At 43.7% G+C, this 27,436-nt stretch overlaps 2 protein-coding genes across 2 annotated transcripts in view; one reads left to right on the top strand and one right to left on the bottom strand.

Annotated features, from left to right (window-relative positions):
* PRKRIP1 (PRKR interacting protein 1) overlaps window positions 1-12,563 on the bottom strand; it is a 172,628-nt gene extending 160,065 nt beyond the window's left edge. The window contains exon 1 of the mRNA XM_086954789.1: window positions 12,392-12,563. The gene's annotated coding sequence lies outside the window, so the exon portion shown is untranslated. The remainder of the gene's footprint in view (window positions 1-12,391) is intronic.
* Window positions 12,564-12,813: 250 nt separating this feature from the next.
* LOC147729875 (DNA-directed RNA polymerase II subunit RPB11-a) overlaps window positions 12,814-27,436 on the top strand; it is a 33,080-nt gene continuing 18,457 nt past the window's right edge. Inside the window, exon 1 of the mRNA XM_086954788.1 lies at window positions 12,814-13,017. Coding sequence (XP_086810914.1) covers window positions 12,965-13,017 — 53 coding nt within the window. The 5' untranslated portion in view covers window positions 12,814-12,964. The remainder of the gene's footprint in view (window positions 13,018-27,436) is intronic.

The raw sequence follows: 27,436 nt of genomic DNA, 5'->3' as shown, positions 1-27,436 counted from the left end.
AAAAACTGTGAACAGGAAAAAATATTCCTATAACATTTTCAGATACTATTTAGCATATATACGTTTTGTATGACAATATTTATGCACAATTGTATGTTTAAATGTACCTTACTTTGTTTTGCTCATCTACTTTTATAGAAATGTTTCAGTTACAATGTATTCCATCTTAAATATGCCTCACAAAAAGTACATTACCCAAAAAATTGCCATCTTTACTTCAGACTAAACATTTATTGCGTCAGCTTGTTTATTTTTATAGAAGTGTTTCAGTTCAAAGTATTCCATTTTAAATATGCCTCACAAACAGTGTATTCCCAAAAAATTGCCATGTTTACTCCAGACTGAACTTCTTTGCATAAAATGCTATAGATTTCTTTTCCATCATTTGTACCTAAATTTTACATCTTACTTCCATATTCAACCTGCTTATCCACAACTATGTAAAAATTACACATTGAGAAAATTAAAACTGTTTTAACATTGTATGTAACTTTGCAAAGGGCCAGTAATACCAATTGAACAGAACAAATGTGTATATTTATGGTTACTTAATTGAGATATATAATATTGTTCCAGGTAAAATTCCAATGCTTGTATAAACAAATGTAACATATACTCAACAAATATTTTCCATGTTTATTTGAAACTCAACTTTTCTTGCCTTATATGCTATACATTTCTTAACTATCATTTGTTCCTAAAAATTATATCTTACTTACCATGTTCATTCTATTACCAACAATATTTACAGCTACACATTGCCAAATACTGAATGTTATAACATTGTTTGTAACTTTGTGATTTGAACTATAATACCAATTAAAGAGAACAAAATATATATATATTTTTGCTTACTTCGTTTCAATGTATAATATTGTTACAGGGATAATTCAAAAGCTTATATTATACTAATGTAAAATATGCTCAACAAAAAATATTCTATTGTTGTACATATACTTACAAATAAAAATATTGTTACACTATAATTGATTCTTCCTTATATTTCCAGCAAAATATAACCTTGTTCCTTTCTTGATGTATTATAGAAACTTGCTAACAATTATAAACTATCAGCTATGTACATTATTGCCCTTCTTAGCAAACTATAACAAATCAAAAGATGTTATAGTATTGGACTTTAACTGTACATAATTTATTCACACTTCTTTTACAGAAATTCAAATGTCATGTTCTTCATAATAGTAATAAATGCCACGCTACCGTTGCAAACATTAACAAACTCAGAAATAACTTTAGAATGCAAATCACATTTGCAACACTTACAACGTAGCATTGTAAATAACACACCTATTACTTTAATAATTATAACTACAAACATAAATAAAAGGTTTGTTATTTACAATGCCATTAGCTCAAACTTTCCTAATGCGAGACCTATTGCATTGCAACTGCTTGTTTACATTGTTGGATGCTGTGTTGTAAGTCGTTACGCAGGTCACTGTTTCAGTATCTGGTGTTCTCAGAGTACATTCTAACAGGGACTCCCTTGGTTGGTTTCTTGCTCGTTTATTGCATTTGTTGATTATTTTCTCTGGATAATCACGTGCTTTTAGTTTTGTGCAGAGATCACCTGCTTGTTTTTTGTAGTCATGTGTGTCACTGCAGTTGCGCCTAAGCCGCAAAAATTGTCCCTCAGTGGACGAGGATGGAAGCTTTTATACGAAAGTAGATTATTTTTCACAGTAGGTTTAAAATAAGTCCTTGTCCGTAGATCTGTTCCTTCCGCATAGATCGTAATATCAAGAAAATCTAGGGATCTCTTGTCTGCCGTATATGTGAATTTGAGCCAATCATCTCTGTTATTCAGCCATTCGTGAAATTCCTCTAGACTCCTTCCCAAATCATAACGATATCGTCAATGTATCGTTTCCAGAATAGTATCCTGTTATGGTAGGGATTAGTTGCGTGGTGTATCTAGGTTTCCTCGAAGTCAATTATGTAGAGTACAGCCACACTTGGGGCAAAGGTACTGCCCATCGATGTACCGTAGCACTGTTGGTACACTGTGTCGGAGTATTCGAAGAAGTTCTCGGTCAAGGCAAGTTTACAACATTCCAAGACAAAGTGTCTAGGTGTTTTTTATTCCCATTGGGTATTGACTAGGACCTTTTCAAGGGTATCAAGGGTTTTCTTTTGTGGTAAACTCGTGTAGAGGCTTTCTACATCAAGTCCTACAAGCAGCATAGTATCCTCAGAGTAGGTCTTTCCTCAACATACTGTTGGATAAATATGAGAACTGATGAAGCCATCACCAAATAAATAAAAATCCTACATAAAAGACGGGGCCTAGGCTGTTAAATTGCAGGTAAAGGAGGCTATTTGTGTACCACGTGCCCCTTCATCCAACTTCAAAGTGCTGGTGAGGTGTGGAGACGGGGACTCGGAAGAAGATTGTATGGTGTGCAAAGTGGGTTGATAGCAAGGTTCTCTTGTCACCAGAAGACTACTTCAAAGTACTAAACAGAAATGACGGACTCTGTCGTTAGGAATGTAAAAGGATAGATGGCTGGCATGGAGTGGGAAGTGACTGTAGGGCATTTGTGTAAAGTGGACGCTGTGGTTGAAACAAAACCACTCACACAAAACCAGTCCAACTGGTATACAAGCTTGGACATTTCATTTAACTTTTTCTGCGTTATCTAGTTCCTGTAGTGTTGAAAAAGTAATTTTGAATTCCCTTCAGAGTGTGTGCTTTTGTCATTGGAGGATCCCATGTTAAATACACATGTTGCTTAGTAATATCTGCAAACTCTTTCACAACTTAGTTTTACACTTGTTTTGCCCATGGTTATTTTATTTTGGTCAATCTTTTGATTTTAATATTCTTTTACTAATGCATGGAAAGTCAGGGGAAGAGTGATGTAGGGAAAGAGTTTGACACTTAACACCAAGGTTCCCTCTTTCTTGAATACAAGCATCATAAATGTTGGTACGTTTTCGTACACACGGAACATAATCCCTGGCTGTTAGGATACTGTTTGATTATGGACTACCTATTTATTTCTTGAGATTGCCCATATAGCAAACCTGTTCAATGTTTCTACTTGGCATCTGCGGTAATTAGATATGCTAATTTTGGCACTTATTTATGTGTGTATTGTTACATTAAATACTATACTTTTTGGCTGTCTCTCACCCTTTTCTTTGAATGCCACCCCTCCACCCTCTGCAAGACTCCTTTCTTGGAGTGCAGCCTACTCCTGCTAGTTTACATTAATCAATAGTAGACAATAGTACAGTCCCTGCCTCCAACATGCCCGAAGGGATCCTATCATCGGACAATGCTGTTTTGACCTCCTTTTCCTCTTTATCCATAGCAACTGTTCAGTTCTTACTTAGTCAGATTCTCTAATTGACGCATGACCTCTCAGTCGTCCGTCTTGCTCCTGAAACTGTATGTATTCAAATGCCTTACAGACATCTTTAAATCGGATGTTTGAGACCATCTACTAGAGTGGAAAAGAGCCTCCGTCCTCCCTCTTTTAACCCCTTCGATGCTCATGATGAGCTCAGCTCGTCATGAGGCACGGTTGAGCTGTGCTGATGACGAGCTGAGCTTGTCATGAACAATGGGAATCGATGAGGGTCAGCACAGGAGGGGAATACCATCAGCAGAGATGGTGTTAAAGAAACCCACCTTGGATGCCTACGATTCTAGTAATTACCGCCCCATCTCACACCTTCCCATACCAACGAAGATTGCAGAGAAGGCCATTAATACTGAACTCTCTTCTTCCATCAACAGTCTTCTGGACGATACCCAAATTGGACTTATAAGCCAACATAGTACCAAATTGCCCCTTATTACTGCCGCTGAAGAAATAAGACAAACCCTAGATGCAGGTGGGAATTCTTCCCTAATTTTATTAGATCTGTCGGCAGCATTCGACACGGTCAATAACGGCCCGTGATCTGTTTCCAGAGCTATAATGCCTAGACACCCCAGGGTAGCAGTGCACGCTGCAAGTGTAATTTTCATTTCATTTCCATCTCTATTATTGTATTTCAACAAATTCTCCATACCTCATCTCAAAGATCCTACCCAAACCTCCTTTGAAGTCAATAATCAACAGCTAATAACCACAGGATTATTCACTAACCTCAAGGTCCAGAGCAATGTGCTACCTGGAATAAAGAACTTCAAAGCCTTGTCAAGGGTAATACGTTCTATACAAATGCAATTACATAAGATGACTAACTTGGCTGATTCTTTTCTATCCCCACATGGAGTATTACAAGACTCTATTTTGACCCGAACACTCTTCAACCTATATGTTGCTAATTTAATTAATAAAAATCAAAGATCTTGGCTAGAGTATACACAAAAATGCTGATGACACTCCGCTTTTCGATAAAGGAGAACAAAACAACAATTTTGAGAAATGGTTTCAAACTAATTTAAACATGACTGAGAGAACCCCTCTAACTCTCAATGATGGCTGTGGTTGAGCAGTCAAGGCTCTCTCTGTTGATGTAGATACAGGTCAGTGAACACAACTGATAACTCAGTCAGTCATAAAACGTTATTCAATTTGATAAATCATTAAAGCATGCTATATATACACATTAAATTACACAGTAGCAAAACTCTGTAAAACTTTAAAAAGTTAGAAACCCAGTATCAATTACAAACTCCTTGAAATATTCATTGTCACAAATGGGAATAGGGAAAAGTGCATTTTTACAGAGTGCTAAATCACAACAGAATACCAATCAATTTGAGCACTGTTCTCAAGTCAGCAAGCCATCAGTAATGTTTCCTAATAGAGAAAGCCCCTCTTATAAAGTTAGGAACAGCATAGCAAATTTCATGTGATTCCAATGAATGCAAGAATTGAAACCCATCTTGATATGAGCTTGGCTTATCCAATCTCAGTAGCGGGAGTAAAAAGGTTGTTCTTCCAGAATGATAAATTGGGCAAAAAAGTAGAAAATGTACTGTAGATTTACTTGATATATTATCACAAGGGCAGGGAGGGAGATGTTGCACCCAGCCACCTTATATTGGAAATGCCACTAGGAAAAGCACAGTTCCAAGGCGAAATCTGGTCAAGTAAAATATATATTGAGAGTTTAAAACAAGTGACATAAAACTGCATCACTGGAATGGAAGGATTACCGTTAGGCTAGGCCAAAAACAGTTGCTGGGGAGTTGAACTCCGGCGGTTGGCTAATGCCCTTTTCAGTAAACTTCCTTAATCTTGGGTATAGCCAGAGATGAAATGAGAACTGGGTCATCAAAGTAAGCAATTAGGACCTAATCGCTAAAAACACGTTTAACATATTCACACCAGGAAATCTTCTCAGAGGTACAAATGGACAATCAGATAAAATTGGTCTTGAGAATTCTAGCTCCGCTGTACACCATAATTTGACCCATTGTAACAAAGGAGCGAGACCTATGCATTCTTCTAGATAATTCAGACCCACTTCAGAGTGGCAAAAAGAGGTTGGGGACCCTTGGGATACCATCAAAAGCCTCAGAAGAATAGCATTCTCAAAAAGTTGGAGCTTTAAACAATCAGTACGCTCCCATACTCCAGCTCCATAGTAGCAATTGAAATGGATTTGGTTCCGTATAGAATTATCATTTCCCTAGTGGGCTTCTGGCTGAGCTTAGTTGTGAAGCGAAGAAGAGCTGCTTCTTCCCTGTTAACTTGCTGCACCCTTAGAGATAAGAAGGGGGTTCCCTTTCAATTGGTTATTAATGAGGATCCCCAAATGGCAAAAACTTTAAATGTATCCACCAGAATTCTATGCAAATAAAAGGTTTTCGTTTTTGTTAATTTTGGGCAACACACCATTACATGGGATTTTTGGAGATTTACTTTCAAGTCCAAAGAGAACATGAAATCTACAAAAGCATCAAGAACTTTCTGTAGACTATATGCTGTCCTCACTAGGAAAGCATCGTCTGCATAAAGAATCGAAGAGATGGAGTAATTACCAACCCTTAGAAGTTAGATAGTCTGGTTTATTTTGCAACAGAAGGCCTCCAATCGATTCTATATAAAAGAAACATAAAAGATGCCAGGTTGCATCACTGGTGGGCACCCTGAGCTGAGGGGGTCAGTGCTATTACCTTCAAGACTACAACAAATTTTCACCATTGTGTTCCGGTGTAGTCTCCAGAGGAGAATGACTAAGGCCTCCTCCACCCCCATGTCCCCCATCATACTCCAGAGTTTGTCACAATTTACAGTGTCAAATGCACACAACAAATCCATGAAGGCCCGATGTAATGAGTACTTCATGGACTTTGTGTACTTGCTGTCAATTAGTGCTGAATTTAGACACTGTTTTTGCTAGCTTACATTTCCGATTGAGCTAAGAGCACCCTGCACAGGTCCTTGGCTGTTGGATCTATCAAGGAAATTGGTCTATAAACACGCAGGGTTATTTCTTTTCTGCTTTTTAAAAATAGGGACCACAATGGTCTCTTTCCACAAAGTGCGGAGAGAGTCAGCCCCTCAGATATTACTGAAAATTGGAGCCCAAAGAGCAGTATGTTTTTTTTTATAGAGATGAAGCGGGACACCATCCGAGCCAGAGGCTTTCCTGCAAATACCTTGGGCAATTGCTGACTCCACCCACTTAAGCGTGAGTGACTAAATTTGGAGGCCTGTTCCGTAACCCTATGTGTGAGAATATCCATCCCCTTCCTCAGTATTAATTGGTTTATATAGGAGATTAAAAATGTGTGAGAAGTGCCCAGCTCATGCTCTGCAATAAAACAATACATTTTCGTTTTGGGTCCCTCAGTGAACAGTGGGTGGTGCAAACTTTCCAAAACTTCTGTGAATCATTAAGCGAACAAGCTACCTACAAGGTCGGACTGGGAACCAAAACTGGCCCTGGCAAAGAGCTCGGCCGGCTTCCCTGGGACCGGCCTAGCTGTTTAACGGCCCCTGTAACAAAAACTGCCCCCAGGGTCCCAAAATCAGCCCCCACCCTAGCGGCCCACCGGGGAAACGCCCGGTGCCCGCTACAGCCTGTCCGGCCCTTGCTACCTATAAGTCAAACCACGCTTTATTTCTAAGCTCATCCTCCAAATTTCAAGTGTGGCCTTGTAATTTTTCAGTGCTGCACTTACCATGACCCTGTTTCTTGGGTCGATGTGGCAAGCTTGTTTTGGCGGTTTATTTAATTTGCTACATGCCCTGTCAAACCAGCGAAAAGGCTGAGAAGACCGAGTGGAGTGTTTAGCTGTTAACTCTGATGATAAAACTAGACACAATGTCTCAAAATCTCAAATCAGGCCAGTAGGAATAGTCCCAGCTGACAAACAAATATATAGTAAGCTGAGGTTTTCTTTGACTATTTGGTTTTGAGAGCATGTGGCTCAATCCACTCCCATTTCAGTCTACGGCATTGATTTGAGTTATGCTTAATAGGGATAGAGGGAACTTGCATAATCGCTCCCTTGTATTTCATATTTAAGTTGACAACTAGAGGATTGTGGCCACTGGCACATTTTGGAACAACACAAAATCAATAACCATGTGACTATAATTAGTAGAAATTAACAAAGTAAATTGTAGTTGATTTGGGGCCCCCGGAAACCAGGGGGATAAGGAAAGGGGTTATCTTTCATCTGATAATGTTATTTAGGATTAAATCTGTTTTTCCCCCAGAAGTAAATAAACCAGTGAACATAATTTACCTACATCCGGAGGCCAGCGAGGAAATACAAAGGGACAGTGGTAGAGTTGGTGTAATGTACCAATAGTAGGCAACTTTAAGTAGTATCCCTTCCTGAAGCGCGGACCTGCCGCAAAATGTCGGACCATTCTTTATCAGAGAGCTGTCGCTCATATTCCAGACCCCACCAGGTGCAGGCAGGTGAGGTGGTAGCGTTGGGGAGAGTATTATGGAAAGTGTAAATGTCAGACAGGATACGCTTGTCATCATGTCTAGTGAGGAGCCTCCTCTCAAATGGTGTGAGTGGTCTACTCGCATTTGGGAGTATTAGCGGGTGGGTTTCCCAGTGTTGAATAGCATTATAGTGCCAATACTCAAACTCAGGCAATCCAAAGTCCGCCTTCAATTGAGGTAAGTATAATAGGCCCTGGACGTCGAAGAGGTCTACTATTCATTTACAGTTAGTTTCTTGCCAGCTGGAGATTGACATGCCATGCAGTGCCAGGCAAAAATCTGGGTTCCCTATGATAGGTGTGAGTGGAAAGATAGGAGTAAAGAGCTGCTTAGACAGACTGAGTTCATGCCACGTACCCACCATGGCCCAAATTACGGGCGATACATTTACCCCCGCCGGATGATGTTGCTGAAGGAGCCTGGGGATCTTCTAAATGTGTATGCCCGCGATGGACTGATCTATAAAGCATTAGTGCTTCTCTATGCTCGAGCGCTGACACTCCACTAGGTAACTCATTTGCGCCGCTTGGTAATAGTGAACCAGGTGAGGGATTCCCAGTCCTACCTACACCATCGGTAGGTATGATCTTTTCCTGGCCCTTCTTGGCTGCTTGCCATTCCAGATAAAAATTTATATAAGCTGCTGAAGCCTTTGTAGGACATGAGGTCGGGTTGGAGAGACAGTTTCTGCATAAGATACAGGTTTTTAGGGAGAAGAGACATATTAATGGGTGCTATCCTCCTGAGCCACGATATGGGTACCCCATGTCAGGACTGAACCGTGGAACGAGCGGTGGCCAACAAGTACGCATAATTGTTAACTTGTCCTGAGAGGAAATCAATTGAATTCTTACGAATTTAACCCTGTGTTGCCCATGGGAATGGGAAAAAAGCCTCATGTTGTGCTTTAATAATGTTATTAGAGCATCTCCATACTGCAAGGATCTAAAATGGGTTAATGCATGACCAGCCTCATCTTCCGGACCACACACTCTCTTGTTACTAAAATCACATAATGAGCAGTTAAAATCCCCTGCCCACAGGATACACAAGTGTCTGGAAGGGTTTCCTTTCACAATTTCCTCATTTAAAATACCTACAACTTGGAAGTTTTGATGGTCAAATATATTATGTAAAATATTTAACCACAAGGATTGCCACTGTCCCAAGCCTAGCTATCAACAATATTTGGAGCCAAGGAGAGAAATTAAGAGGCTCAACTTTCACCTTGCTGCAATTATGAAAAATAAGAAAGGCCAAGGCGTCCCTCGCCGTCCCAGAAGTAGCGGGTCTGTTAGACTGCAATTCCAGTCTTACCTGCTCTGGCGGTATGGAAGTGTTCAGCGGTGTGACGAGTGCCCTTTCCTCTGCGCTCGGGATCCTACACGGCAAAGTCAGGCCGCTTGCAGTGTATGCAGCAGCACCCGACAGCACAGACTCACTATCAAGCAGCGCTGACGTACGGAGCTGCTCCTGCTCTGCAGAAGCAAAGGCAAGTTTCTCTTCTCCCTAGCAGAGGGGGCTAGGGGTGGACTGGTGTGATCCTCCAGCTCCCAACCGGAGCTCCAGCAAGGGTACGATGTCCTCGGTGAAAACTGGCATCCGTGGGGAATCAGTCAGGTGCAGATTTCAGTGTATGGGCTCGATCTACTAGCCACATCCTCCGGTCTGGATACGACACAAACCCTTGCCAGAAGTGGTACAACTAGCCCCTCCTGGCAAACAGGGTTACCGCGGTTATCATGATCCGGGTGCAGGCTCTCCTTTTGCAATTGCCCCCACTACCGTGAACCATCCTAACATTCGGTGTCACCGATTTGGCATGATCTAGTCCGCGTTCCTGGCCCCAAAGTCAGTTCACCAGTGAACCCCTACTGGCATAAGGGGTCACAGCAGCATGACGGTGCGGCCTGGTACATTCCCGCACTACACTTCCGATATGGCTCATAACAAGGCAACCCTTTCCTGGCATATGGGGGTCATCAAGCCGGTACTACAAACTGGCAATGGCCCAATCGGTGCACACACTCACATCTTGCTCAGGGAATCTGCGTGTAGGGCTCCCACTCGACCTCACTTCCTCCACCACTCTCCTCTCCTTCACAGGGTGCACTGGTCTTGGCAAGCAGGCATGTAATGGTGCTCTAGGCTTGGTGATCTTAGTGTCCTCTGTGATTTCCCTCAAGCAGCAGGAAGAATAGCTGGCCCTAGCCCGCAGTCCTGCTCACAGGCAGACGTTTTGCAGAGCTTCTCACACAGCCCCTCTGGCTACTTGGCGGATGATTAATTTTGGGGGACTCTAAATCCCCTTCTTATACTCCTTTTCCATACTTCAAATGTGATTTTGGGTCAGAGTCTTTAAAGTTTTATGTTGGGACTCTGCTTCTTTTGAAGTGGAAACTTCTCTCTTATTGCCTCATGAAAGATGTCTGTCACAGCAGGCAAGACTCTGAAGCTGATTGCCACATAACACCACTCATGGGAGGGATTAACACCTAGGTGTCAGCCACAGTGATAATTGCATTAAAAAGGTTAATCCCAAAGCTCCAGTCCTACTCTTTAGGATTGCCTCATCAGTCCCATCTCTCTTCCTGAGATGTGTCCAGGGCCCTTCCTTGTGATCCATCACTGAATCAAAGGGCAGTATTTTGAAGTGTAAAGGAAGTCTCTTCCTTTTCCCTCTAGAGTGTGCCCCCTCCAGCTCACAGGAATACAGAAATACACAAATCTGTCTGGGAGGGTTCCTCTCCTCCTCATGTTTTCAACTGGCAGGCCCGGGCTTCCCAAAATGGAACCCAGTGTCCTCCATGTAATGCAACATTGCATGCACACTTACTTAATGTACATTGACAGCACACTTGCCGTTCAGCACTATTACCTCTCTGAATTGTACCCTTACATGTAAACATGCATTCAGTACACACACTCAGTCTGTGTGCACTGTTCACACTGAAGCTTTTCTATATTTAACCAGGATGTGTTATTTACAAACACACACATTGCCAGCACACACACTCATCATGTGCGCACTCCACAACACTTTACCCTTCATGTATTGTACTTCACGCAAACATGCATACGCCTGTGATTTCATTGCACATGCACTGCACTATATCTTTCATGTCATGTATTCCTCACAGGCATTCATACACTCAGCACATGCATGAATCTCACAAGTACTGCACAGTATTGTTCTATCCCTGCACTGTACCCTTCTCAAGCACACATACAACAAATTCAGTCACTACTCCTGCCCTATGCAGTACTCCAAATCAATTTGATGTAGGCCAACAGGGAGTTAAGTACACACCGCTGAACTTTTAAAACAGTGAGTGAGTCTGTAGGCCTTGGTCCAATGAAAGTGTAAAAAGGTCCTGTTTACTACCACTGATAATACAAGGTATGCTACCACCACTGCGCTTGTGGTGCTTAACTCCTGGTGAAGGTGGCACCCTTCCTTCACTATGAAAGTAGCTCTCCTCCGGTCCAACAAAACCGCAATCCGTGAGACAGGCCTATGTCATAGCCCACATGCATGATACGTGTTTGCCTCTGACAAAAAAAAAATCAGCAATAGGGATCCAGACAATACTGTTGGCGACTGTACTGTTGTCTTGATCACTAATGCTGATGCCACTCAAGGCAGGGGAACACATATATACCATGCAGATGACTCTTCCGTCCCAACAATAGCTATTCAAAAAATTCCAAAATACCACATTTCTCTTAGCAACAACACCCTTGCTCATAACTGGGTGACAGAATGAAACTGCCTTTTGTCAATAGAGTCCACACCCTAGACGATCTCCTAGGGATAACAGACTCTCACTAAAAGGATAAACTGCGAAACTACAATAACATTGCACAAAAATGCTCAATGGCAGCTGAGCACAATTCGCAAACTTAGAGCCTTGCTTCACAATAAGTTCATTGCCTAGTTATCTCAGTATTGGACTACGAATCAGCTTTCCTCACTGGATTACGAAATTACAGCCTTTCTTCCTCATCCCCAAAGTAGAACTAAACCTGGTAGCGTGATTAATCAGAAGCACAAAGAAAAGTGAACTCTCCAGTATTAAGATCGGTGAAAGGAAAACCAGTAGAGAAGTGATGTATTTTCAGAAGGCATATTTAACCTATAAGGATAAGCTCTACAGATACCTATCCTGACTACCACAGAACCTGCACATCCTAGGAAGTAAGTGAAACTCCAGAAACAAAAAAATATATTGGTACTTGAAATCTAAAAATTCAGTAAGCAGAAAACCTACAGAATATAAAACAGCAAGTCTGCGAAAATAAGAAGAGACACAGTCACTTATCGCCTTTAAAAACGTGTGAAAAAACTTCAGTTTGACCAATAAATACAAACGATGCTGTCAGATATTTGCGGGTGGAGTGTGGTGTTTATGTCAGTCATTCCTCGGTGGATGACTTTACAGAAGATCCTTGCTGGACAGAGTCGCTGTTGACATAGTTCGGAAAGGATACTAACCTGGATTGAAGACGGTCATCCAGCTTCTTAAATCCAAAGAAGGCAAAAACCAGTGTGCTCGCCCAACCAAAAGCAGCTCACGCTCATCTCCCCAAAAATGACGACAAAACAGGACTATAATAAACCATAACTTGTAGTCTTACTTCTATGTCTAAGAGTAGTCGCGGTATTCGTTTTCAATATTTGTTCATGCTTAGCTTTATACAAATATATCGGAACACGTACGTTTCAGTTTTTCCTTGAACTACATGTAATAAGTGTGATACTATAGCAATGCAGCACTACATTTTCTATGCGTTTAATATTTCGAAGGCACGACCAGTCCGTTGTCAATTGCCTTCTAGGCAGAATTCCAATTTCAATATGGCGCTCGCCCGACCTTGTTGTCTCTATTGACATCCCCACCACTGTTCCAACATGGCCTCCACATTCGCGTGGTTGTGAATGTGAGGCAGTTCTTTTCTGCCTTTCATGCCCCGGAAGTCCTCCCGTTCATTTGGTTCTCGTTGTTCGTGGAGTTCCTTTCCATTATCCTCAACCCCTGGACGGTGAAGTGATTTTCAAGCCAGCATCATGAATGCGCCGCCCGCTTTCGAGTCCTTTCTACTCTTCGAGGGTGAGAAGAAGTAAGTATCAGCAGTGTACTTGTGCTTTGGAACGTCACCCCCAATCCCTTCCTAATTTCATATAATCGGTCTAACAGCGTTAGCAGCGTTAGAGAGGCAGGTGCTCCGGGAAGTGGGTTAAGCAAAACACATTGTTTTATGCAGCTGTGGGAAGAGGGTATTTTGTAGGAAAGCAAAGGAGTTTGCTGATAAGCTATTCCTCGGTTACTGGTAATGAGGTTGACAAGAACAATGTGGAGGAAGGCTAATGACGTTTACCGCTGTCATTGGTGCATTTATTTATTAGAAGAGTTTTAAATACCGCGAACAATTCCATTTGAGAGTATTAGAGCGCTGTACAGAAAGTAGTACAAACCTGCATGTAGAGGAAAAGCAAGCATTTGCAATGCAATAGGACTCGCATTTACGCCAGTGTAAGCTATTGGCATTGTGAATGACAATGCCTATTATTTTTGTTTTCTAAAACCTAAATAAAAGGCATTGTCATTTACAATGCCCACAGCTTAAGTTTGCGTAAATGCGAGACCTATTGCATTGCAAATGGTTACGTTTAAAACTGAGCGCGGCACCTCTTCAAGGACACCGCGCTCTGTTTCCTACTTAAACACTGAGCCCAGTGTCCTTGAAGCGGGATCAGTGTTAAAGTTAAGAAAAATATAAAGAAACAGAGTGCAGTGTCCTGGAAGCGGCAACACGCTCAGTTTTTATTTTTATTTTTTAAACTTTAAAACTAACAGAGTGTGGTGTCCCTGAAGCAGGCACTGCGCTTATTATGAAAGTAAAACAAAAAATTAAACAGAGCGCGGTCTCCCAGAAGTGGACGCCACACTCAACATCAATGTTATTTATAAATAAATAAAGTGCACGGTGTCTCTAAAGCAGGCGCCGCGCTCATTAAAGTAAAAAGCATACAATTTAGAGCGCATAGCGCTGCAGCCGCCATTGTCCCCACCGTGTAACAAGCCAAGTAAAAATTCCAGTCCTTATGGGCGTTAACAAATGAAGACCAGGCGGGACCATCAAGCTTCATAATGAATCAAAAGTCACCATTTTGGAAGGACAATGACACAAAGCCAATGACAAATATGGGCGGAGAGTGGACAAGGCTTCCACCGCAAACTCTACCACAGCATGTAGGAGTGTGGCTCAATGGTTAGAGCGGCAGACCCTGATGCAGAGTTCTGGCCCGGGACCAGGGTTCAATTCCCGCCTCTGCGGGTCTTGGGCTCAATTTCCTCGGACCTGACAATTCTCGCCTTGGTGCCTATTCTAATCATGGGCCCCACGCTGCAACTCTGGGCAATAGCTTACTTAACCTCAACACCGACCCCAACAGCTAGGATTCGTGGCTTCACCCTGGGGGTGCCCAGGAGTGGACACTTCACAGGGCAAGCCAGGAAGGGTTCCACAGCGGTATGAGCGGTATGAGTAATAGCGCCAGGAAACCGCTTGGTGGCAGTGCGCTCTACAAATACCTTGACATTTACATTTACATGACTCGCAGAGCGAGTAGTGCATGCACGCTGCCGTTAGGCTTGACCTAAAAATGCAAAAAGGAATAAGCAAACAACAATACAGGTCAAGTATAAGCAAACAACCTCGTAGAATCAAGAAGTCATGGTGACTTCAGATGTACTATTGGAGGAATCTATTCACAAGAAACATTTTTGCTTCATTTTTGAAAGGAGCGCGTTGGGGGGATTGTCATGATTTCTGGAGGAAGATCGTTCCGTATTCTTAGGGCTAGACCCCAGAAAGAGCAGTCGTAGGTTATTTATTTATTTTTTTAATTTTATTTCTGAGGTTTCAGAACCAGAGAATTGGCTTTTCTTGGGGAGCTAGTATCATATTGTTAGAGTTTTTTGGCCAGGTAGCCAGGAGTGTTTTGGTGGAAAGGCTTATGAGTCATGCAGGCTATCTTCAGTTGGCCCCTTCCATCAAACGGAAGTCATTTGAGCTGTTTTAAGTCTGGTGTGATGTGGTAAAACTTTCTAGATCATGTGATGAGCCTAGCTTCTGAGTTCAGTGTAGCCCTTAGCGGCGCTAACCTTGCTTTAGCCGGTTGTACAAGAGTTGTACTTCTGTAATCTAATCAGGCATTTTCTCCCCCACCGCGCTGTTGGCATTTTCTCCCCCACCGCGCTGTTTGTGAACTCAGCGCCTCCGTGACACTTGGACTTCTGGACCTCGCCGGACCCGCTGCGCGGGTCCCGCATCGCCCACGGACCCCGGCGATTGCAACCCATCGCAAATTGACCACCAGGGGCACTGTCTCGGCAACCGGCAGGGCTGCGAGCACCAGCAGGGACTCCAAGGACCAGGAGTCCCTGCGCGCCCTTGTGACCAGCTGGGCTGCTCTCCCTGCCGGCCCCGCCCGCCTGCTCCTGGATTCAAAAGTCGGCTGGACCGGGGAGTGAGCGCATTTCCTCCCCCACCGCGCTGTTTGTGAACTCGGCGCCTCTGTGACACTTGGACTTCTGGACCTCGCCGGACCCGCTGCGCGGGTCCCGCATCGCCCACGGACCCCGGCGATTGCAACCCATCGCAAATTGACCACCAGGGGCACTGTCTCGGCAACCGGCAGGGCTGCGAGCACCAGCAGGGACTCCAAGGACCAGGAGTCCCTGCGCGCCCTTGTGACCAGCTGGGCTGCTCTCCCTGCCGGCCCCGCCCACCTTCTAGTCTCCATAGCAGTAAACTACTTAAAGGTGACGTAGATCCCGCTGCGCGGGAGCGCGCGGGAGGGCGCCGGGAGAAGCCCGGGACAAGGGCGGGACCGTCTGTGGCCGTCCGGGGCTGATAGAGGCCGGGCCGGGCCTACTCTCTTTGTCTCCGTTATTCACCATTCTAGATCTTTGCGATATTGCAGCTCTAATTGTGTTATGCTTATCTTTAACATAGCTTCGCCTTCTTTACTGTAGTCTCTGCCACTTGTTTTACCCCATAAAAGGTCACTGACACCCCCGCCTCCTGTTCGTCTTATCCATCGAGATGTCTATCTTCGAGGCAACCGCTGCTCCAGGAACGTTAGGGTCTTCCGTTTTAGGCCCGCTGGATAAATTCTTCGCTAAAATTAAGAACGAAGTCGACAGGGAGCTTTCACTCGCAGAGAAACGAGCAGGGCGACGTCTCTCTATCGAGAAGTTAAAGCAAAGACCCCTCCAGCCCCAGGATGCAGTTATAGGACCTCTAATAGATTTAACTACACCTAAAGAACACACTAACGCTCCTTTTCTTACAGAAGACATCCCCCTTCATTTTTCAGACGAAATCCCCTGACCAGAAGGACACTATAATTATTTCCGACTCTATTCCTTCCCAGTTACCAGTCACTCAGACTATAGATTTAAGTACTCCTCTAATTGAACCAGCCCTTCTTTACGATAAAAATATACCTTCTCCTGTATTTACCCCAATTGGGTCTGATCAACACCCTTTTAGTATCCCTGATGGAAAGCCTTTAAGATCATCTTCTAAGGTCTCCATCAAGCGTCCTAAGGGTTCCTCCGGCTCCCCACCGAGGAAGAGAAGAAGGAAGATTGTTTCCAAAAAGAGAATTGTTTCTTCCGTAAATTCTACACATACCCCGCACACCACTCCCCAAAAGGGTGGGATAGCAGATACCACGAAAGACATGACTTCCAAATCTATTTCTGTGCCTAGTTATGCAGAGTTACTAAATGATATTGATTGTCTCATAAAGGCCCTGATCCTCCCCCTCACTGAAAGGATCAGAAGATTAGGGGAGAATGTTGATAAAATCCTTCAAGAGCAGAAGGGTAAATCTTGCCTTAAACCAAATGCTCTTAGTGACACAACCCAGTCTACTAAAGAACTTAAACATCCCAAGCCTGTGAGTGGTACCCCTAAAGCTAATTCAACATCCATAGCCGGGATCCCCAAACCCGTGCAGAATAGTAAATCCAACGACAAAACCAACAACAAAACTGTCTCATCTAACAACATCACAAATAAAGACATGCCTCGCCTTAACACAGGGTCTCAAAATAGTCGCCCTATTAATACAAACCCTCCAGTTAATATATCTCATAATTCAAAAAGAAGACCAAAGAATATTGCTGACCTACCGCCAGAGTGCATAAACTATGTCATTGTACTTACAGGCGTTCCGCCCCCGCCAGATGGTACCTCTGAACATCAGGCTAATTTAAAAAATAAGGTTATCTACTGGCTGAGGAAAAACAGACCACTCCCCCCACACCTAAATGGTGACATCGTTTCGGCCAGGCGATGTAACTGGGTAGGCACTACACCTAAGGACATTGAAGGTGATGTGATCATAGTCAACTTTAAAGATCACAGACTGGTCACATACATCAGTGACTGGTATCCTGGGAAGGGCGAGGGGGGGATTGCAACCCATAACCTAAGTTACTTCTACCCTGAAGCTTTGTTGAGGCCACCACCACCTAATAAATTTCCAGCATGGAATAGAACTCTCCACCCTATGAATAAATGGCACTCAAATGGCCCCCATGGTCCCACAACACCCTTGTTTCCAGCTCAAAGATGTCATATGGGATATAACCCTCCTTTTTTTTCAACCTATGCCCACTCATTTCCTACCGAAGCACAGATCCTCTGCTCCCCTCAGACTAGATCCCATCCCGATGTCAAGGGGCCAGAACTCTTATGACATTGCTAGTGATCTCCGTTTTCCACCTCGTCAGCTATCTTTCCCACCGCAAAATTACCAAAACCCTAATTCTTATTGGGACAATCCACAATCCTAAGGACTCCTGGAATATACCACTGACTAATTTATTCCATCCTCTCTTCGGATTGGATGAGAATGAATGACATCATGAGACTATTAACACAGAAAAGATGCCTGAGGGACACCAGAACAGTCAGTGTACCTCTACCCACAATCTTCCAGTAAGTCCATTAAAGGTGCATCAGGTCAACACGTGGGAGGGGATGAATTCCTTAGGCGATCTCTCGATGCCTAGTTCCGTCTCTTATCCGCCCCAATCTTACCCGCCCCAATCAATCCCCCATAATTCACCTATTTCTATCCCCATGACTCCCCGCGACACCTCAAAAACACCATCTCTGCGAATGCAAAAATTTGTAGCGAGCATAGGTAGCTTACATGTGGTTACCAGCAGTGTACCCCATTCCAACTCTCTTCTATCATGGAATGTGGCGGGGTTAGCTAGCAAAGTCCCCAACAAAGCCTGGTTAGACACCATACACAAGCATGATATTCTGTGCTTTCAAGAAACATGGTGCTCTGAAGAACTACACTTGCTTGGGTATCAAACCTTTCATTCCCCGGCTAAGCCGTCAGCACAGGGTCACAAGAAGGGTGGGCTTTGTGTCTATGTTTCCACAACGGCAGAGGTCAAGATTCACACATTTTTCACAAGCGCTTACTTTCAAATCCTATCTTTTAACTGGGGTCAGAATGAGAAAATTGTACTGGTGAACTTTTACAACAACATGCCCAATAGTGAAATGGAGTCTACCATGTCTAATATGTTGTCAGTTGACTCGCACGGCTGATCGCTTTAAGGGGGCAAAAATAATATGGGTTGGAGATTTTAATTGCACTATTTGTTTACATTCTGATTCACCCCTGTGTGGCCTGGCAGACTTTGGGGCGGATGACCCAACCCATTTCTCTCACACAAAGATGGGGTCGTTGTTAAATGGTATCGTTTTTAATTTCGATTTCTCTTTTGCAAATCAGATTTGTCAATTGCCTGTGCCTTTCGAGCCAACCTTCTCTGGCAGAGGTTGTAACTCGACCATTGACTTTATATTGATAACTCATGTCAATCCAGGGTTTTTAACCTCGTGGGAAGTCGGAAAAGATGCACTTAGCGACCACTATCCCTTGATAATTGGCGTAAATGTAAAAGGGTGTCATGACAACAAGGGTATCCCTTCCACGTACCCATACGAGATCGATTTATCTAAAACCAATGGTTACGTGGTAAAATGGGATAAGATTGTACCCAGTGTGTTTCTAAAAAAGCTGATCTCTGATTGTGCCGCTGATGTTAATGTTTGTTTGGAGGAACACGAGGAGCCCACTACTGTTTTGTCAGCCTTTGCCAACATTCAACATCGCATTAAAAACATGCTGACCCGTGTAACTAAAAATAACCCAACATGTAGCGAAGGATGGTTCAATGGGAAGTGCACGAAAGCACTAAAAGCCTTAAAAGTAGCCCTGGCCCTGAAACCAAGATATCCTCATATAATACGCGAAGCCAGGAAATTATACAAACTCGCAATAAAAGAAAGAAGACTGGCTTTAAAAAAGCAAGCCTTGGAAACATTAAGAGAAGCCTCCACACAGAAAAATACTTCTAAGTTTTGGAGGCTGGTTAAAACCCTATACCAACCGAATGTTAGTGGTAATAAAATAGACCTCGCCATAACTGGTGAAAGATGGCTAACTCACTTCAGGCAATTGTATAAGCATACAAAGATAGCTGACACTATCCTTCCTTTAGGGCCGAGCCCTATTGTAGATAAAAGTACAGTCAATAATAGAGATACATACCCCTTAGTCTGCCCATTCCCGATAGATTTAACTTTTACATTAGGAGAAGTCCAGGACGCAATTAGGGAAAGCGCACCAGGTAAAGCAGCGGGGCCCGATTGCACCCCGGTAGACGTTTATAAAGCTGAACCGGATTTCTGGGCTCCCCTGCTTACAAATGTTCTGAACATGGGAAACCGAAAGGGGTTTATTGAAACCTGGTCGGATGCCATAGTGGTCCCTATTTTTAAAAAGGGCAGCCGAGACGACCCGACCTGCTACAGGCCAATATCCTTATTGGACGGTCTAATGAAAGTAGCAGGTAGGATAATTTTAAAAAGACTTCAAGAATGGGAGGAAGACCATAACGTTGTGTCACACCTGCAATATGGGTTTAGGAAAGGCATTGGGACATCCGAACAGTGTTTAAACCTGTCCCTCTTAACCTCCAAATATACCCAGGCTAGAGGCGGAGCACTTTTTATAACTTTTGTTGATTTAAGCTCCGCTTTTGATTGCGTGGACCACATGTTATTATGGTCCACGCTGGGCGATATGGGCATTGATGCCCGTATAATTACTTTCATTAAAGAGCTGTACAACAATTGTGGGGCAAGAGTGAGATATGGCAAACAGGGGGAATGAACTGGTAAATTTGCACTTTCAAGAGGGGTTAGACAAGGCTGCATCTTGGCCCCAAGGCTATTTACATATTATATAAATTCAGTGGATCAATACCTTTCCCTTTCCCCGAATGATTACCCCACTGTGAAAGGTTCACCAGTACCAATCCTCTTGTACGCCGACGATGCGGCCATAATGTCCCAGACTCAAGTCGGCCTACAGAGGGCGGTTACTAAATTTGCGGGTTACATGCATGAAAGAGGTCTTAAAGTTAATATCTCCAAAACATACACTATGCCATGCACCAGAAAGCTTAAGAGGGCTCCTTGTAACATATTTCTGGATAAACAAAAAATAGCTACCATTGACAAGTTTTGCTACCTAGGAGTTCTGTTCGACAGGCGGTGCGGCTGGAAGCCGGCGATTGCAGCAAGAAAACTGGCTTTCATTCGCACCATAGGCTCTCTGCGCGCTTTTTCTAACAGAATCGGCGGCAAACCAATCAAGGAGCTGACCCAGATTTACCGGGCCAAATGCGTTTCCACAGCTACCTATGGGGCCGGCCTTTGGGGCACCGTGAAGGACCAATCCCTGCAGGGCTGTGAAAATCAATTCATCGGCTACCTATTGGGAGTACCTAAAGCCACATCCTCATTTATGACTCACATCGAGGTAGGAGTGAAACATCTTAGTGACATCATTAAGATGTCCCCTATCCTTTTGTGGCACAAGGTGTGGACAACACATGAAGCCAGTTTTAACAGGGACCTTCTAGAAGATTGCTTAGCCCTAGATGGGGTTGCTAATTTTAGATGGTTATCATATATAAGAGCATTACTTACTGAAATAGGACATCCAGAATATTATGATAACCCGAGATCCATGGAGGGTGTTTCAAGATCAGCTCTCAAAAAAATAATAACCATTCACCTGGAAACTGCGAGATGGAATTCCGAAAAACATAAACATACCATCTTAAACTTCCAGGAAATCACCCCCAATGAAGGCTTGCAAACTTACCTGAATGTTGATCCTAGTCCGTATCACCGAATGCTTTTGTCCCGCCTGCGTCTTGGGATTTTTTTATCGTATGGTAACTTTACCTGACATGAACAACTGGTCATCCACTAAGCTGATCTGTCCATGCGATAACATCGCTGTGCAATCTAATATGCATATAATGTTCTTTTGCACATTCTATTCTAACCCCAGAAAAGTATATTTGAAACCTTTACTAAAACGATGGGGCTTAAGAAATTGCAGGCCAGCTTTTTCAAAACTGTTACGATTAGAAGATGAGCATGTGATTTTCGCTGTTTCATGTTTTTTAAGAACTGTTATAAAGTACCATAAATCCATGTGGTAAAATATTCCTCCTTTTGGTTCCATGATGCCCAAGGTTGTTACTGTTTGATGATATTGCACTTTAAATTCATAACAACTAAAATTCATTATCCGGTTGTTTCTTGCACCTGTTTTTAATTGAACGTGCATAAGTAAGCAGCTTTTTGTATTAACTGTTTCTTACACCTGTTTTTATTTGAATATGCATAAGTAAGCAGCTCTCGTATTAACTATGATTGTGTATTTTCAATTGATGTATTTGTTGTGCTTTTATGATTTTTTATGAAAATCGAATAAAGCTTTACTTACTTACTTAATCAGTAATTACTGCAGCTTGGACTGTACACTGAAAGTCAGCTGGGGCCAAGAATGGTTTAATTTTTTTAATCGGTTCAGTTGATAGTTAGCTTCTTGGTAGTTGCACGGATATGGACTTGCATATTTAGATGTTTGTCCAATGCAATACCAAGTGGTTTAGTAGAGTCGATAACGTGTGGGGTGCAGTTGGGAGCTGTGAGTTGTATAAGCCATACTTTTATGGTGGAAGATTGATTATGGGTGGGCGATTGTCTTGCTTGCGCCTATCAGATTATACAGAATCTTCCACACGTTTCCCCAAACCCACAAGGCTAAACAGGAGACATAAACACAGCACCTTTAGAAAAGGGTTTTATTTTACAAAATGCAAGGACTCTCTCCTTTTTAGAACCAGGCTAGGGGGTTTATTCTACACAATGCTCTCTAACAGAAAGGCTTGCCTAGATGCCAAATGCACAAGATTCAAATACACGGAGATATATATGTTTATATGCAAGCAATAATAACACACTTGGTAGATATATATGAATAGATATATATGAATAATACTGATGAATAAACAAGCAGCAAATAATTTGGAATAAGACTCAAGCAAATATACTGGACGTCCTGCAAGAGATCAGAAAGATATATATATATATATATATATATTGTTTCTCCGTTTCTTGGAATATTTCCTGCCCGCCTCAAGTGCTTTGTCTGCCACAGCCTACTGCCAGTGGCAGCTCGTTACCGAACGAGGAGCCGTATTCATTGAATATTCGGCTCTACACCTGGCTCATTGTTTGGCTGCAATGCACTCGGGGTTTGAACTGCTTTGGGACTGAAGGGAGTGCGTGTGACTTTCAATTTTAACGTGCTGACCGCCTTCCAACACTGCATCTTTGCCCTGGACTTTGTCTGCCGTCCCTAAGCTATGCTCACCAGAAGAGATGTTTTCTGGGAGTTGGAGTCCCATTTGTGCCACTATGGTTGTAAACATATGTGACTTGGGGGCGGGAGCATACTCACCTTCCAATGAGGGTGGTACTGGACATTTCAAAGGTGCAGGCGGGGTCACCACGTGACAGCAATTGCAACTGAAGAAGGCTATTCGCCGAAATGCATATTGCCACGCTGTCTTCTATTAAACGGCTCCTGTGAAGTTCCTTGTTGTGGCCTCTTCTCCTTTCCATCCTGTGAGGGGTCCGATTACTTATCTATTTCGCGCACATGCCAGAGGTGCGCTGGAGGCTCCGGTTCAACAAGCGGCAGGAACGAGCTGGCATCCGCTGTTAAGGCATGTTTGTTTCTCCGTTTCTTGGAATATTTCCTGCCCGCCTCAAGTGCTTTGTCTGCCACAGCCTACTGCCAGTGGCAGCTCGTTACCGAACGAGGAGCCGTATTCATTGAATATTCGGCTCTACACCTGGCTCATTGTTTGGCTGCACTGCACTCGGGGTTTGAACTGCTTTGGGACTGAAGGGAGTGCGTGTGACTTTCAATTTTAACGTGCTGACCGCCTTCCAACACTGCATCTTTGCCCTGGACTTTGTCTGCCGTCCCTAAGCTATGCTCACCAGAAGAGATGTTTTCTGGGAGTTGGAGTCCCATTTGTGCCACTATGGTTGTAAACATATGTGACTTGGGGGCGGGAGCATACTCACCTTCCAATGAGGGTGGTACTGGACATTTCAAAGGTGCAGGCGGGGTCACCACGTGACAGCAATTGCAACTGAAGAAGGCTATTCGCCGAAATGCATATTGCCACGCTGTCTTCTATTAAACGGCTCCTGTGAAGTTCCTTGTTGTGGCCTCTTCTCCTTTCCATCCTGTGAGGGGTCCGATTACTTATCTATTTCGCGCACATGCCAGAGGTGCGCTGGAGGCTCCGGTTCAACAAGCGGCAGGAACGAGCTGGCATCCGCTGTTAAGGCATGTTTGTTTCTCCGTTTCTTGGAATATTTCCTGCCCGCCTCAAGTGCTTTGTCTGCCACAGCCTACTGCCAGTGGCAGCTCGTTACCGAACGAGGAGCCGTATTCATTGAATATTCGGCTCTACACCTGGCTCATTGTTTGGCTGCACTGCACTCGGGGTTTGAACTGCTTTGGGACTGAAGGGAGTGCGTGTGACTTTCAATTTTAACGTGCTGACCGCCTTCCAACACTGCATCTTTGCCCTGGACTTTGTCTGCCGTCCCTAAGCTATGCTCACCAGAAGAGATGTTTTCTGGGAGTTGGAGTCCCATTTGTGCCACTATGGTTGTAAACATATGTGACTTGGGGGCGGGAGCATACTCACCTTCCAATGAGGGTGGTACTGGACATTTCAAAGGTGCAGGCGGGGTCACCACGTGACAGCAATTGCAACTGAAGAAGGCTATTCGCCGAAATGCATATTGCCACGCTGTCTTCTATTAAACGGCTCCTGTGAAGTTCCTTGTTGTGGCCTCTTCTCCTTTCCATCCTGTGAGGGGTCCGATTACTTATCTATTTCGCGCACATGCCAGAGGTGCGCTGGAGGCTCCGGTTCAACAAGCGGCAGGAACGAGCTGGCATCCGCTGTTAAGGCATGTTTGTTTCTCCGTTTCTTGGAATATTTCCTGCCCGCCTCAAGTGCTTTGTCTGCCACAGCCTACTGCCAGTGGCAGCTCGTTACCGAACGAGGAGCCGTATTCATTGAATATTCGGCTCTACACCTGGCTCATTGTTTGGCTGCACTGCACTCGGGGTTTGAACTGCTTTGGGACTGAAGGGAGTGCGTGTGACTTTCAATTTTAACGTGCTGACCGCCTTCCAACACTGCATCTTTGCCCTGGACTTTGTCTGCCGTCCCTAAGCTATGCTCACCAGAAGAGATGTTTTCTGGGAGTTGGAGTCCCATTTGTGCCACTATGGTTGTAAACATATGTGACTTGGGGGCGGGAGCATACTCACCTTCCAATGAGGGTGGTACTGGACATTTCAAAGGTGCAGGCGGGGTCACCACGTGACAGCAATTGCAACTGAAGAAGGCTATTCGCCGAAATGCATATTGCCACGCTGTCTTCTATTAAACGGCTCCTGTGAAGTTCCTTGTTGTGGCCTCTTCTCCTTTCCATCCTGTGAGGGGTCCGATTACTTATATATATATATATATATATACACATCAAATGATTACTTTGGTGGTGCACCTTGACTCACTCACACATCAAATGATCAAAGCCACTGGCCAAACATCACAATGGCAATAACCAAAACTCAATGCTTCACCTGGTGCAAACACTACATCTCAGACTGGGGAAGTTAAACAGCTGTGATTGAGAGCCTCAGCAACCAGGGTCCACGCTCTGAGGTAGATGCCTCCCTCCCCACTCGGCTTTCAAACTCCCGGTTTCTGAGTCAACAACCCTCAGCTCTATGATCTCAAAACACACTAGAAGGTTCGGAAAAGACCTCCCCCGTGCCAGAGGAATCTTACCAGAACTGGCCAGGTTTCAAGCAAGCACTCCCATGGCAGGAAGGAGTTCTCACGTATCCTCCTCCTCCAAATCTCGCATGTTCCAGCCTTTATCTTGACGAAGCTCACAAAGCCTTCAGGATACATTAAACAAAATACAATCCTTGAACGTGAAAAACCCAAACAACTTGCAAGCACGGCTGTGCACGCAGAAAAGTTGAAGCAAGGCAGAGTCAGGAAAAAGGATGACATGAGGCCATGTCAAAGCCAATAGTCAGAACTTCATAATTCTCATCAATGTACAACACAATGCACAATTGTGCACAACTGCTTATAGATTCACATACTTCATCTCTCAATGTACAATACGGAGCACTTGTGTGCATCACTGCCCACAACACTGCATTTCAAGACCAAAAAGTACATTACCCACCTCTGTTCTTGGCAAGGCTGTCCTACTCCGTAACAGCCCCCACTGAAAGACAGCAAGATTGCAAGAAAGAAACTTGTAAGAGAAACAGGCATATGCAGGACTGTCGTACATTCAGGCTAGGATAAAATAACTCCCTAAAGTGAGGTAAAATAACGGGAGTCAAAGGTCATCACAGGGTGTCAAACCACAAGTGCTTCTAGCACTACAGCGATCAAAAGGAATTCAGTTTTGAGAGTGTTGAGCTTTCGGTGATTGTGGGTTAACAATTGTTGGGTTTTTATTAGAGTTTAGTTGAGAGTTTTGATATCAACGGGTGAGGAAGTTTTCAGGTGCAATTGCTTGTCGTCTGCATACATGTGGTAAAGGATGTTGGATTGTTTCAGAATCTCAGGGGATCCATGTATACGTTGAATAATGTGGAACTTTGAGGTACTCCTGTTGAGACTGGGGTGATTCCAGAAAGTTTTTGATAACTTTGATTATTTGTGCCTGATTGTGAAGAAACCAGGCAAACCAATTTAAAACAGGACCAGATAGCCCCATCCTATTTTCAAGAAGGTAAATTAGGTTGTCATGTTTTACCGTGTTGAACAAGGAGTAGAGCTCAAGGAGTATAAGCAAGCAGGGTACATTCTGATAAAGTGATCTCAAGGGCTCATCTACAATGTGACTTATAGCCGAGTAGGTGCTATGACCCATTCAGAAGCCTGATTGGCATTGGTCAAGAAGCTCATACTGTTCAATGTGATTGCTGAGCTGTACGTGTACACATTTTCCAAGTAAATTTGCTAGAGTCTGTATTTTAGTGATTGGACGTAATTGTTGAGGTCAGACAAATTTGCATTAGGTTTTTGGGGGATTTGTGAGACCTAGCCTATCTTTATAAAATCAGGAATCATGCCTTGTCAGAGGGAAGCATTTATATCGGATCAAAGCAGTAGTATAGAAGAACTAACCTCTTTAATGAGGTTGGCAGGCAGTGAATCGAGGAAATGGTTGAAGGGTTTTATAGATATTGCTTTAAGTATATTGTCTTCATCCAGGAAATTGGCATTATTTTTAGCACAATGGCCAATGTGAGGGGCTCGCAGTAGGTGTGTGACTGGGAGAAAACTGGGCTGGTCCAGGGAAGGTGTAAGTGGGAGGCTAGTTGTAATTCTGATTCAATCCTTTTTGTCTTTTCCATAAAATTAGCCAAGAAATCATCTCCACTTGGCAGTGATTCATTATTACCCGATTGGAGGTTAGCTTTGCAACAAACTTGTTGTTCGACGATTTCAAAAAGTTTTATGGGTCTGTTTTTGGCATTGTCTAATTGGATAAAAAAAGGGAGGGACAGAGGGCGCTTAAAGGTCCAGCATACGAGCCCCCGGGAGGATCAAGCAAGCAGAAAAGGTATGCAGTTCCTTAGAGAGAGAGTGAGAGAGGGGGAAGAAGCTGTGTCGGTCTACTACCCTGATCCTATGGTAGAGACCGGGAGTCTTCCAAGTTGGGAAGTGGGCCCCTTACACACCCAGCTGGGTTTCATGCTTCATCATAGGGCATGCTACTCGTCAGGCTGGCGCTGCAGTGCCCGACTGGCTCCTTATGAGGGCTCTTTGTCAGAGCTCTTTTTATCCCAGGCCGTCTGGAGCAGTGTGAGTAATAAGGCCTTGTGGTGTAGAGGTGAGTAACAAGTGTTCAGAAATAAAAAGGGGTTCAGTGGTGCTCCAAATCTAATTTAATCAGCAATTCCACTGGTCCCAATTAAAAAATGGAAATTGTG

The sequence above is a fragment of the Lissotriton vulgaris genome, chromosome 2_1 (assembly GCF_964263255.1).
Source record: "Lissotriton vulgaris chromosome 2_1, aLisVul1.2, whole genome shotgun sequence".
In the NCBI taxonomy this organism is placed as follows: domain Eukaryota; kingdom Metazoa; phylum Chordata; class Amphibia; order Caudata; family Salamandridae; genus Lissotriton; species Lissotriton vulgaris.
Note: the sequence above shows the minus strand (reverse complement) of the source record. Positions and strands in the feature narration are given on the sequence as shown.